Source organism: Mauremys reevesii, linkage group 1 (genome assembly GCF_016161935.1).
Source record: "Mauremys reevesii isolate NIE-2019 linkage group 1, ASM1616193v1, whole genome shotgun sequence".
Classification (NCBI taxonomy): domain Eukaryota; kingdom Metazoa; phylum Chordata; order Testudines; family Geoemydidae; genus Mauremys; species Mauremys reevesii.
Window position 1 is genome coordinate 267,348,882 of NC_052623.1, and position 13,921 is coordinate 267,362,802.

General features: G+C 47.3%; 1 protein-coding gene and 2 long non-coding RNA genes across 3 annotated transcripts; 2 read left to right on the forward strand and 1 right to left on the reverse strand.

Annotated features, from left to right (window-relative positions):
- Positions 1–1,244: 1,244 nt before the first annotated feature.
- LOC120371607 lies at positions 1,245–5,487 on the reverse strand. The gene is made up of 2 exons (XR_005584484.1): positions 5,065–5,487; positions 1,245–2,529 (listed from the first exon to the last, which is right to left on the reverse strand). It is a non-coding gene; the product is annotated as an uncharacterized LOC120371607 (long non-coding RNA).
- Positions 5,488–7,083: 1,596 nt separating this feature from the next.
- LOC120371611 lies at positions 7,084–7,726 on the forward strand. Its single transcript, XR_005584489.1, has 3 exons — positions 7,084–7,219; positions 7,324–7,398; positions 7,691–7,726. It is a non-coding gene; the product is annotated as an uncharacterized LOC120371611 (long non-coding RNA).
- Positions 7,727–10,558: 2,832 nt separating this feature from the next.
- LOC120371604 (histone H1.0) lies at positions 10,559–13,034 on the forward strand. The gene has a single exon (XM_039487504.1). The coding sequence runs from the start codon at positions 10,998–11,000 to the stop codon at positions 11,577–11,579; it is 582 nt and encodes a 193-aa protein (XP_039343438.1). The 5' UTR covers positions 10,559–10,997; the 3' UTR covers positions 11,580–13,034.
- Positions 13,035–13,921: the final 887 nt, after the last annotated feature.

The window sequence follows — 13,921 nt, forward strand, 5'->3', positions numbered from 1 at the left end:
AATCTATTATAATTATTGGATTGGAGGTTGTCCCCTCATGGAGCAGGACTGTCCCTCTCCACAGCACCCTTAACCTTCACAGGGGAGGTTCCACCCATACCGGGCAAAGTAGGAGGCTAGGTTGCAGATCGTGCCTGAGGAGTGGGGCTCTCTTCTAGGACACCTAGAATCTGGCAGGCAGGTGGTGACTAGATCATGAGCTAGCTGCTGGGGGGGGAGGGTGCATGTGTTGACTTGACTCCCTGCCCATCTCTGCTCCTGGCCCCCTTGCCTACTTAATATCATCTAAATCCTGCTTCAAAGCCATAACGTGGTGTGCACAGCTACACAGGAACAGGCATCACAGTTGGCCCATTTCGCAGCCAGGCCCCAATGAAGGAAGCCCTTTGTGACTGTGTTATTGCTCTGCTTCTTGTGGTTTAACCCATTCAGCTCTGCCTTAAATGCTGCAGCCAGAAGGCGATGGTATGGAGGGCAGGGGCCAGGTGGATTTGGGCTCCCTAGCACCAGCTGATGGAAGAACCAGTTTTCACTTTCCTGCAGACATTTCTCCTGGGTCCTGCTATGACAGCCCCTGTGCTGGCTGGAAAAACAAAACCAGGTAGGAATTGAACTTGGAGATCAGCTATAGGGGCCCTGAATACAGAAACACATGGAAATAGTCTCATGTCCCAGAATGTGCAGTTCTCCCTTCCTTTTCTGAGCTGTCTGAAATACCGTTGTCCCATGTGATGCTCTGACAGAGGCATCTGTGTAGTCAAATCAGGGCTGTCAACTACACCATTCAGTGGCGGTCACCTCCAACATTCCCTTACAGTTCTCGTTCAGTCAGATCTGCCTTTGGAGTCTTGAGCCCTGCTGGTGTGAGCAGGAGGTTCTGCTTACTCAGGGCTTTCCTACACTTGGATGCAGAGCAGGAATGCTGACCAGCAGCTCCACTAGCCTTGAGCTTGTGGATGGAGTGAAGGAGATCATTTCATACCCCTACCCCAGAAAAATCCCCAGTCTGGTTGTCCAAGGAAGTGAGAGGATCCCCCTCTGTCCAGCCTGAGGAGACGATAAATATCTCCACACAAGTGTGGTGAGGGGGAAGATCTACCCCACTGATTCCTCAAAAACAAAAAACCCCATGCCCACTTTCTCCCCACCCGTACCAGTAAGAGTATTTTGACTAAATTGAGTGTCCAAACTTTGCCTGTTTTGTTAAACTGATGCTGGATTTATTTTTTACCTTTTTTTTTTTTTGGGGGGGGGGGGGTTCTCACAATCGGCACAATAACAAAAAGGGAGAATGGGCAGTTCACCCCTCTACCCCTTCCCCATCACCAGTCCTTTGAAGGATGCAAACCAGAAATATTTAATTCCTCTCCTCCCTGCCCCCCAATCACTTTGGATGCTACAGATCACTTATTGGTGTGAAATGCTGATGATGGATAGGTCTGATGAGGAGATGGGTGAAACCTACTGGTAACTGCTCCTCACACTTTCAGCCCACTCCCCTGTTGACACCAACAGGTGAACTCTTGAGCTTTTGTTCAGAAAACACAGCTGTGGTGCTTAGACCCCATGTAAGACTCCATATATCAATTGCAGGGGTGAGGTGCCACATGCTGGAACTGTGCTTAGGAAGGGAACATAAGGCATTAACAATTGGAGGGAGAGGTTACATCAGTTCACGCTGAAAGAGCTGAGACACCCTAACCAGCTAAATAGGTATCCAGGCCCAGATCTCTCGGTTATGGACATCCATTGAAATCAGTGGGGCTCAAATAATCTTGGTGGAGCTGGGCACAAACCTGATGCCACAAGTTCCCTGAGCCAACTCTAGTGCTCGGCTTCCTAAAAGGGTAGGGTGGAGTGGCATGGACAGGATGAGATGAAAATCTACTGCTCTCTTGGTGGATGCATTGCTTGGTTATAGAATGATTTGGGATGTATTTGTGCTAGGCTTCCTCCCCCAGCTGGGTGCAGGGCTGCCCTAATCTTTCCAGATCCCTTTGCATTGTGGTTGTAGGTGTTATCTGCTAATTTAATTGTAGGTGAATTCACCCAAGGGTGTCAGGTGTGCAGGGAGCAACAAGGGAAAGTTGTGCATGTGTTCACTTGAAGTGGTCAAAGTCTGTGGCACCTTCATTGATTCTTGGACTATGGAAACTGGTGCCTAAAGATTGTGATAAGCATTTTGTAGGCCCCAGCTCAAATACAACTGGTTTAGCTAAAGACTTCCTTTTTGCCTGTAAAGACGTCCATGTAATAGAAACCAGTGATGCAAGAGGAAGGCTGCTGAGCTGCATCCTCTTCCTTCTTTGAGGGGCTTAAAGGTAGGTGTGGATTCTGCCTGTTCTCGTGTCTTTGCTTATGGGACTAGATCTTGATATATTAGCCCTGCACTGCTCTCTCACAAACCAGTCTCTGGTCTTCAGAGCAACCCTCTGCAGTTCCTCTCCTGTTGAAGCAGGACTTCCTGTGGGTGACACGTTCTCTAACAGCAACAGTCTTCTGTTTTGGGCCAGTGCTCGCTGCAGGCTCCTCAAGACGAATGAAAGCTATTTAGTCACAGAAGCAGTGTTCAAAATCACCCTTGGCTCATCTCACTCCAACCCTCCACCTTCTTCCCCTGCCCCCACCCAGCCATCTTTTCCTGCCACTAGGTTTTATATAGCAGGAGCGGAACAGAAAAGGGGAGATCTGTTTCAGGCAGAGCTAGGTCTAGCGGATGCCAGGGAACTTTTGTACCTTGAGCTTGTGACTTATCTTCCTGGCTGGAGGGGGCTGGCCCTATTAAGTGCAGTAACAACAAATAACTGGCTGATCCAAGGTCCATCCTGTTGGGACTCTTAACTCCTCTCTCTTCTCCTCCCCCTGCCCCCACCCTTAGTGCTCTGCAGTGAAGTCAACAAGAAAACAACATATCGTTCCAAGGCCCTGTGCTGACATCCTAAGCAGGAATGTGGTCATTCCTGAAGAATGTTGGCATGTTAAATAAGGAGAGCCTAGGTGGGTTTTCAGTGTAATTGATGATTGTCTCTGCTGCCATCTGCTGTGCTTAGAGAAAGTGGGAGGCCTGGAGTAACTGGGAGTTTTATCAAAGTCCACTAGATTCAGCCTTGAGGAGACCATTCTGATCATTTAGTACAGTGGTTCTCAAATTTTTGTATGGGTGACCCCTTTCATAGAGCAAGCCTCTGAGTGTGGACCCCCCCTTTATAAATTAAAATCACTTGTTTGTATATTTAACACCATTATCAATGCTGGAGGCAAAGCAGGGTTTGGGTTGGAGGCTGACAGCTCATGCCCCCAATGTAATAACTTCATGACCCCCTCAGGGGTCCCAACTCCCAGTTTGAGAACCCCTGCTCTAGTCTGACACAGGCCTTAACTACACAATTCCTTCTGTGAGCCTGATATGTAGTTCAATCACAAGTTATCTTCTAGAAACACATCCCCTCTGGGAACCAAGCTGAGGAAGAATCCACCAGATCTCTTAGCAAAGTGTTCTTGTAAAAGTTAATGTTCAGACTGATTTAAGGAAGCATGCACCTTTAAAAAAAAAAAAAATTCTAAAGTCATTATGTCGTAACTACTCTATCCCACCACTACTCTCTATTAACAGTGCAGCTCTCGTTCCCTATTGTGCATGGCATGGGGCCTAAGCAACCTGAGCTCTCTGCACTCAAAACCCTGAACCACGTTGAACTGCTTAGTGTGGGACATTAACAGATCATCTTAACATAATTGATTCTCTAGGCCACTGGTTCTCAGCCTTTCCAGACTACTGTACCCGTTCCAGGAGTCTAATTTGTCTTGCATACCCACAGGTTTCACCTCACTTAAAAACTACTTGCTTGTGAAATCAGACATAAAAATACAGAAGTGTCACAGCCACTATCACTGACAAATTGCTTATAGTCTCATTGTTACCATACAATTATAAAATCAATTGGAATAGAAATATTGTACTTAAATTTCAGTGTATAAGTACATAGAGCAGTATAAACACATCACTGTCTGTATGAAATTTTAGTTTGTACTGACTTTGCTAGTGCTTGTTATGTAGCCTGTTGTAAAACTAGGCACCTGTCTAGATGAGTTGATATATCTCTGGAAGACCTCTGTGCATCCCCAGATGTAAACAGACCCCTGCTCTGGTTGAAAACCACTGCTCTAGACCCACTTATTCCATCAAAACTAACACAGCAGTAACAAACTATATAGTTATGCCAACTTGGTGGCATGATCCCAAATGTCATTGGCCAGTTGCATTCCTCCATTGAAAAAGCCTAGTTGTCATTGTCCAAACTAAAATTTTGAAGTAAAACAATGTGGAAAAAAGCACTTAGCACCCCGCCTCTCGATGTAAGTTGAAGGGAGGGGGGTACTCACTACTTCTGAGGAAATAGTTCCTTCAATGAGTTAGAATCCTAGCAAAAGAAAAAAGCCCATCCCTCAAAGACACGGACATTAATAATGAGCCTGCCCTTTCCTCCCCTTAATCCACTCACAGACACTAACAAGTGACCTTTTGTATCTCTTGATTTCAAAAGTCATCAGCTGCTAGCTGCCACATCTTCTGCAGACTTCATATAGCACAATTAGTGTGCAATGTATGACAATTATTTAAGAAGGGAAAGACCCTTATTTTAAGTACTTAATCTGAGGCAATATAGTCAAAAGGGGTGTGGGGAAGGAGAGGAATGTAACTCATGTCACTTGGTTTAGTTAGAGAGCTGTCTACCAGAGGGTTTTGGCTGAAGAATGTCAGACTTCTTAACCACTGTAGATTAGCACCAGCAACCCTTGAAATCCTCACATGTGATGATGCACATTTAGATCATATAATTCTTCCTCAGAGATGACGGCGCTGCACAGCTAGGTCCTGTGCTACCACGATTAGACAGTTCACTGACACCAAGAGACCAAAGTCCAATGCAGCCCACACAGAAACAGTAGATGCAAATTTCCTTGATGCTAAAACACCTGATATGATCAGGCTCTTGCCATCAAGGAAGTTTTGGGTATTGAATTACCGAAGCACCAGATCCATCGGTGGCATGAGACACATACCTCCCTCTCTTCTTCCTCTTTGTGCTCCAAGGAACAAGCACAATCCCACCAACAGAGCTGATCCCTGTAATCACATACTGCTGCATGGTGGTGATTGCAGCTGAGAGGTCAAAGAGCTTCTTTGGGATGGCTGCGCTTGACCCTGTATCTAAGCCTACCATAGGGGATGATGAGAGAGAGTTCCCAGGCATGGGCCTTCTGCTGGACATGCAGCCCACTTGTTAGACTGGAAGGCTGGTTCCTCTGGATGGTCAGCAGGGCTGCCAAGAGCAGGTTCGGGCCCCCCAGCAAGGGCAGATGGGCTAAACAGGGCCAATGAAGCCAGGCCCTGGTAATTTGTACCCACTTCCCCCTTCTCATCGGATGATGGTCAGTACTGGGAGCAGTACCCTCACCGATATCTCCAATAGAGGAGGTGGTAGAACTGCCTTTATCTAGGCAATTGATGAAAGGCTAGCTGGGAATGTGCCCCTAATTAACATGCTCATCTATTACAGACCTCTTGCTTCTCTTCTGATGCCACTGTTGGGAGCTAGTAGATTTGGTCTTAGTCATGGGTCAAAAGACACACGATGCAGAAGATGCTCAAAAAAATAAGAGGGGTTGAGGGGGAGGGCAGAAGTACTCTCTGGAGCCAAAACACTGGCAGATTCCTAATGCTGGTTATCCTAAAACCTTAGTAGCACCATTTTTTCTTACCTACGTTAAATATCCCTGCAAGGGGCTGAGGAGGTAGCACCTGATACCTTTCAGCTACTGCTTGCTGCTTCTAGCTGTTCTTTATACAGCCTGGTGTTGAGCACATGAAGATACAGGTGCTGTGTGCTTGCTAGCCCTAATGGACACTGCTCTCCAGAACCCCAGCTAGATGCACTTCACCTGCAGTAAGGTTCTGTAAAGACCAAGCTCTCAACTCTTTCAATGGAGATGGCAAAATTCCATTCTGAACTACGGTCTGGGGTCTGAATTTCACACTGCGTACTGTTCACTAGCTGTACCACAACTCCCTCTGCTGGCAGTGGGAGGTTTACACAAAGATCAAAGGTTAGAGATGGATGTTAGGTGGTATCTAAACTTTATTTATTTGGTACTTTTTTGTCATTCAGCCTCACTCAATGGGGGAAACGGTGGCATTTTGATGAGCACTGCTGTTTAAGCCCTTTGGTCTTTATGGCTCACCCTGACTTTTTGTGCAGCTCCCTGGTTCTTCCCTGTACCAACCTCGCCAACATTCCATCCACTATTTTGAGCAATATTGACATAGCTAATGTCAATATTAAGTGTTTTCATTAGCCTTTGGCATTGACTCTCCATGGAGATTAGTAAGGGGCCGGGGTGTTATTTCAGGCGGGCTGCAGGCTGAGGAAAGCAAGTGTGTCCGTTATACTCAGCTCCCAATTGGTAAAGGTTTTCTTTCCTGAGAGCTAGAAACATAGAAAAACTCAGATTGTACATCATCTGAATACATCACGTGGACTATGTGAATACATGAAGCAGGCTCTGCATTGAGCCAAGGCTTGAAAATAAGTATTCCTCCAAGATCAAAATACTCTGCATTCAAACAGAAAATAGAAATCAGTAAGAGTACCACCTACTACTATCCCTTCCAGCAGGGTAGAGAACTCCCTGCTATTGTCAATTTTGTCTATAATTAAATATTCATGATTCTAAGGCAAAGAAGATTTGAACAGAGAGTTCAGTACAGCTGAGGGTGCAATGGTAGGAAGGGAAAAGTATTATTAGATTTATTTAAAAAGAAGATGCCAGGTGTCCCTGCCATGAACTACATAAAAAAAATTAGATTATGTATAAAACACTCAACTCTTCTCCCACCCATCTGATGAATCTCAAAGGCCCACCTCCATAGCAGCCCACACAAATAGGCATGTCTTGCAGTATATTCTGAAGTTCAATAATCCTGGGCTATTTCAGACCAGAGAGGAAGCCTGTGTCGGCACAGAGGCTGCTCACAGAAACCACCACCACCACCAGCCCCTGCTCTTTTAAATCGAGGAGGATCCCACACAAATGCCTTCACGGCTTGCAGTTGTGACAGTGTAGCACAGAGAGAGAGTCTCTCTAGCAGCAACATTCCAGCCCATTTAGGGCTTTATAGATCAAAACCTGCAGTTTAAATCAATCTAAAAAACAACAGGTAGCAATGCTGATCATAAATCATCAGTGACACATGCTGCCAACAGGAAGCCCTGCTTTTATAGATGACTGCTGCTTAATTTTTGTACCATCTTAAATTTCCAGATAGATTTACTGCTATGTGATCATCCAACAAGACAACAGCTTGGGATCCATACAACGCCTGCTGTGCAAACACAGGTAATGTGATGGGAGCATAGTCTCAATTAAAGAGAGGTAGGATTACTTCTTGCATTCGTGCATTTTTAATAAATAATGGGCATGCCAGCTTTGCACCACAGGTGCCTTATGTACTACAACTCTATTCCATAAGTTATAACCAATGGCCATGCATTTGATCACAAAAGTATTGCCTGAAAACATCACACAAGGACAGTATGTACTGTGTATATATAGTATCTTTGTATCCTAAACATGATACTGTGGCGCAGTATTAATAAGAAATAACGCTTAGCTTTTATTTTTCATACAGTAGCCTTGGATATCCTTGAAAGGTCACCCTAAGCAGCAGCACGGCCACAGGATTTGTAGCTTAACGCATTGACGAGGATACTACATTTCCCACAATGCAGTGCTTGGGCGTCCTACGGTGGCCTGTAGTTAAACTCAGGAATCCTTTATCTATTCGCTTCTTTAAATGTTAATCAGCTGACTGAAATTCTTCACAGCGGCTATGGCTACCTTCCACGCAGGATTGTTAATGGGTTAGCGTGGGTGATTTTAAATTTAAAATATTAGCGAGCGAGAGAGAGAAGTGTATACTGCTCCCTGAGTGCATAACACAGAACGATATTAAAGTATATCTCGGTGAAGTTTTTTTATTTAGCCTTGAAGATCTATTTACAATTTCCCCTCCCCCACTGAAATAATTCCTGTTGTACGCATAGCCATCACGACTAAATACATAAATAAACATGGGGAAATACTGTATAAATTGATCTCCCCTCCCAGAAGTTTGCCCACCTCAATGTTTAGCAAATACCTTATTGTATTTTGGTTTTTGTTTGCAATGCATTTGATATACTTTTTTGCATTGCGGGTCGTGCATAAAAATGGGATTTTCCATCCCTCTCCACCGTTTATTTCCCCTTTCAAATGGTTTCTGTTGAGGTTCAGGACTTTGCAAATAATTTGATGCATTACTTTTCCACCCCTGTAATACTCTTCTGTTTGCTGCTGCCGTTCTATCTAAATTTTCGTTCTAGCACAGCATGTTAATATAAACTCATTTGCATGAGCCACTCCAAGATGAATGGTGGGTTTAAAAAAAAGATTTATTTGTGTAAAGCTGCTGGTTTCGTTACGCATCCACGTCTTTTTAAAAAAATCCCCTCGTGTTTAATAAACTGTCACATACGCGTTAAACTGCTGCTAAAGTACATTAGGCACTCGATGCAAATATAGCTGCTGAATGAAGCAACAGCGTCCGGCGTCCAATCCCTGCGTGCCTATTGGTAAAGAAACTGATCCACAATTTGGATCAGAATATTTTAGGAGGTCAGATCCTACCCTCTTCTCACCTAATAATCTCACTTTTGCCTAGAGCTAACTGAATAACTTTTCTCCCCTTAAACTATCGAGATGCACCTATTAGGTTGTCTCTTTCTCTGCTTCATATATTTATTTATAAACCGTGCGTTCACCTCTCCCCTTCCCCCCAATTAAAATAAACACCCATCTGAATTAAAAAGGAGAAAGCTATTAGACGGGGTAGACAAGCACACAAAGAGGGGGCTGGAGAGAAACAGATATGGAAATTTCAAGGACAAATGGTTGATTATTTAAATCCTGTATCTAAATAAAATAATGCTTCCCATGCATTGTTTATAAACTGACAAACTATTTGTCTGATTGTTCCTTATGTCATACCCTGTAATTGAGCTGGGAAGGGTGTGTGGGTCCCGACCTATGGGTCCATGTATGTATATATATGAGTTTGGTGTGGTTTTCGTGTTGTTAGGATTCCAGGTTATTTTATGGCTATTAAAAAGTGTTTCAGATGTATTTTAACTCTCTCCATCTGAAGTGACTCGGTACCATAAGGTCTCAGATTTCAGCCCCGCACCTCAATTTTTGTGTCCACGATGTTATTTTATCCATATGTTATAAAAAATAGAAGGAAAAGGGGGAAGAAAAAACAACCTATCCTTCCAGCAAAATGGCGATGGCACGTACATTTAATCTCCTAATAGCAATTAAACACTTTCCCAGGATATGTATGTAAATTACGGTTACACTAGCGCTAATCTTCCCCTCTCCCAGTCCCAGGCTCCCCCTCCCCATGTCCCCTCAACGAGGGTGGAAATATGTTTTGAAACGATAAGATCGAATCCTCACTAAAAAATGCAGGAGGAAATAAACAGCTCAGGATTGCCCCTGTGCAAGTCCCCAAAGCAGTTTGTGGGGGGCACACGGGATGGGGGGGGCAGGTGCAGCCCCGGGGGTACCTGGCTGGGTGTGTGCGGAGGGCTGGGGTAAGGTATGAGGCGTGTGGGGTGTGTGTCCCCCAATTTTTTCTCCATGGCAGCTGGGTTTGTTATTGTTCAGGAACCTGTGCCCAGTGCAGTGGGTTTTGGGGAGAGGGGCAATTGAGAGAACCCCCCTCCCTGCCCCGGGTGCCCCCCCTATAGCTCAGGCATGGGTGGGGCATGTCCCCTGCCCGTGTGCCCCCAGCCCCGGGCAGGGGGCAGCCAGGGGGACTCGGGGGGAGGGGGATGGCTGCAAAGTTCCCATCTAATACCAAAGAAAGTTTTGCAGAGCAGGAGTTTGGGGAGGGGGCAGGAGTGGGGGTCCCGGGGCTTGGGGCGGGAGGTTCCCCCCGGGGACCCCCCCCCAGGCTTGGGGGAGCCACCCCTCCCCCCTCCCCGGCCAGGTCGGGCTGCGCCTCGCCTGGCTCGGGGCTCCCTGTGTTAGTTGGGGTCTGTTCCCGGGGCCCCCGAGGGGGTCCCGGGGCCCGCAGCGGGCCGGGATCGGGGTCTCCCGGCGGCCCAGACCCGGCCCTTGCCCCCGGTGGCTCGGCCCGGGCCGGGCCCCCCCCGGCCGCCCGGCTATGGGGGCGCAAAGGGGAAATGTGGCGGGGCCCCGGCGGCACCCGGCGCCGTTTGGGGCGGCCTGAGCGGGCGGGGGGCGGCGGCGGCGGGAGCGGGGCCCGGCGGCGGGGAGCCCAGGGAGCGGCGCAGCCGTGGGCGGCGGCGGGGGGGCGCGGGGCCGCCCGGGGAGGGGGCAAAGGGCCGCTTGGGGCGGCGGAAGAAACACAGATGTCGGCGGCGCGGCGCCATTCGGGGCCCTGAGCAGGCAGCCAGCAGCCCTGTCCTCACCGCGGTCCGCACCGCGGCGCTAAATACCCGGATGCGCCGGCTGCTGCCTGGAGAGCCAGACACCGCGCGGGAGGCGGAGAGGAGGCAGAGCCGAGCCTGCTGGGGGGGACCGAGACCCGCAGACGGAGGGAGGGGCGGCCACTCACAGCCTGACAGGGGGACCCAGGCCCTGACTGACAGACACAGAGGCGCAGAGCAGGCCCACGAGGGACCGAGCCACAGAGAGGCACCCAGGCCCGCCACCGCCAGGAGGGGACGCCGGTCGCAAGGGGCGAACCCGTCTGCCCGTTGCAAGGAGAACCCCACGCCCGGTGCCCGTTTCACAGTCCGGCCTTCCGCACGCCACTAGGACGAAGCACCGCACGTGGCGAGAGCATCTGGGAACCAGCGGGCAGCGAGGTGGCTTGAGGACCCTGTGCACAGGGCTCTTCCGGTTCCCTTGGCCTGGAGGGAAAGCAAAAGATGACGGAGAATTCTGCCTCGGCCCCTGCCACCAAGCCCAAACGGGCCAAGGTGGCCAAGAAGTCAACAGATCACCCCAAGTACTCTGACATGATAGTGGCCGCCATTCAAGCTGAAAAGAGCCGGGCCGGTTCTTCTCGCCAGTCCATCCAGAAATACATTAAGAGCCACTACAAAGTGGGGGAGAATGCTGACTCCCAAATCAAGTTGGCCATCAAGAGGCTGGTCACCACTGGTGTCCTCAAGCAGACCAAAGGGGTCGGCGCGTCTGGCTCTTTCCGCCTGGCCAAGGGTGATGAACCCAAGAAGCCACCCCCAGCTAAGAAAGCCAAGAAGGAAGTCAAGAAGGCCACAGCGCCCAGGAAAGCAGCTAAACCCAAGAAAGCTGCCACCAAGTCCCCAGCCAAAAAGCCCAAAGCTGCCGCCAAGAAAGCCAAAAAGAAGCCAGCAGCTGCGCCAAAGAAAGCCAAGAAGCCAAAGACTGTCAAGGCCAAGCCAGTGAAGGCATCAAAGCCTAAAAAGGCAAAGCCATCAAAACCCAAAGCAAAGTCCAGTGCGAAGAAATCAGCCAAGAAGAAGTGAAGTGCAAGTCTGGGATCTTCTTTCTTGGACACTCTTCTTCACCTCTACTTCTGTAAATAGTTTTCTCCTTTATTCTCTTCTCTCTTTCTATTGCAACTTTATAAAAGACTGGACTATTATTTCCCTGAAATAGTTAAAATAATTCAATTACTAAAAATAACAACGCAGTGCTGAGACTTGTCTTATAAGTGTTATTGGTTTGTTTTTTCTTCTGTTGTAATCTTAGAGCTCTCTATTTTTTTTAATGTATGAAATACTTATTTGTGTTTTGGGAGCAGGGGAGAATCCATGTTGGATAAAAGGGAATTGAGTTCCCCAGTCTCCTACCAGCTCCAGGGTTTCATACAGGTAAATTGGCTGTGCATGGAACTTGCCCATGCCAGAGTATGGGGACAAAGATCCCTAAATGAAGGGGGTCTGAGAAAAGTAATTATGCTGGAAGATCTCGACCACATGGGATTAATTGCTGTAGCATAAATTACATTTTCTTTAACCTCAGTCTGATGGTTCAGAATTTCCCATATATATATATATATATATATATATATATATATATATATACACACATACACACACACTAATGACAGGGAGACCAGCTCATGATGCATGTGGTGTGTCTTCCTCACCCAGTGAGAGGAATAGGCTGGAGTTGGTAATCTGTCCACCTACTTTGCTGTTTTGGGAGGAGGTTGCCTTTTTACTGAGAGGCTTTAAACGGGGATCAGTGGAGATTTCCTGGTGGGATTTGCAAAGTGGATTTTTCCTAAAAAGGATGGATTTGCAGAAAATCGTGGGTGATGGCATTGAAGTGGAAACAGAGGCGTGAGGTCTAATTCCCCCACCCCCTCAAAAGAAATGAGAGAAAAAAGAGGTTCTGCTTCCAACTGCATGAGAAGCATCGTCCTAATCCCTCCAGAGTCTAATATTTTGTGGGTTAAGAGAAGGGGTTAAGAAAACCATCCCTTCACCACTGACTGTTATTCTGGGTTCTCTGAGTGCTTTCTAACTCTGCAGCAACCGCTTCCTGATCCATAGCTTTGGTACGTAGCCATACATCTACAATAGAAAGGGCACACGATCGACAGTTTCTTTAGGTGTGGATTTTTTTGATTGGGGGGGGTGTGGGGAAAAAAATAAATGTAACCGATACCGAATCTGTCAAAAGTTGCTTTGTGGAACTGGAGCTGTGTACTGTTATTGCTTCAGATGTGGGGGAACAGGGAGGGATGGTTGGGAGGGCAATGTGGAGGGGATATTTCCAATATTCCAATAAAAAACAAAAAAGTATATTTGGTGGGTTTGCTGTTTAAAACCAAGTGAAAATCTCATAGGATTGACGCTTGTTCATTTTATTTTGTAAGTGTAATTTGTGCAGGAAATAATTTGCTGTCTTTGTAATTTTAGAGTTTAAAACAACAGCAGCAAATAAATAGAGGAAGGTTGAAATTTCCCTCATTCACTGTCGTCTTTGTATTCTTTAGTATTTAAAAATACACAAGCTGGAGAGGGGAACACGGGGAGAAAGGGTTATGCATGTGTGCACACATGGTTGGCTGGTAAGGTGTGATTCCTCTTCCAAGTTGTAAAAACACTGATAGCTCTCTGGTATGTAAGAAGGTGCTGAAGGGATAAGGAAAGCTTACTGGTGCCTGAACTACGGATAACCCCTAGACCTAGAGCATGTGGTGTCGCACAGGGTCGGAACAATTGAAAGAGATTGGGAGGGAAAGCTTCCTTCAGTAAAAGGGAGTGATGACAAGGGGCATTTCACAAGCATAATGCCTCTTGGCTTTTAGATTGACAGACTGGGTATCCAAGCCAGAATACTCTGAGCACAGAAAGTGCCCAAATCACCTTCCATCTTTCCTGATTTGTCAAATGGACTCTGCCACTGAAATATTGTCAGTGTACTAAAAGAATCTTTTACTGCATCCCAGCTGGCTCTGGAAAAGCAGATTGTGAGGCCATTGTTCAGGCGCTCTGTTTCTGGGGACCATTTGTACAATTTTGCCGATGCTTTTCTGTCCTGGCCTGTACTAGCCTTTGCTATTCCAAATCTTGGCTGGAGTGGCAGATTTAACAGTAAGAAGGGTCAGCAAATGCTGACTGCCTCCTCCCAGTCTGGGTCCCCCATCTCGCTCTCTGCCAGTAGCAGAGAAGCAAAAAGGTGGGCCTCGGTCCAGGTTTAGATTGTGGTCCCCCACATGCCATCACATGTCCCACATTCATTAAAATAAACTCTCACCTCCTCCACCCCTGCAGTCATCTCTGCCTATCCTCCCCCGTTCCCCTCCTCCCCAGTTCCATGCTTTGCCATCTGCTCCCTCTGGTCTGGACTGTGC

What these genes read in the sequence shown, in the direction of transcription:
- LOC120371604 (XM_039487504.1), top strand. Translation starts at nt 10,998, where the DNA reads ATGACGGAGAATTCTGCCTCGGCCCCTGCCACCAAGCCCAAACGGGCC.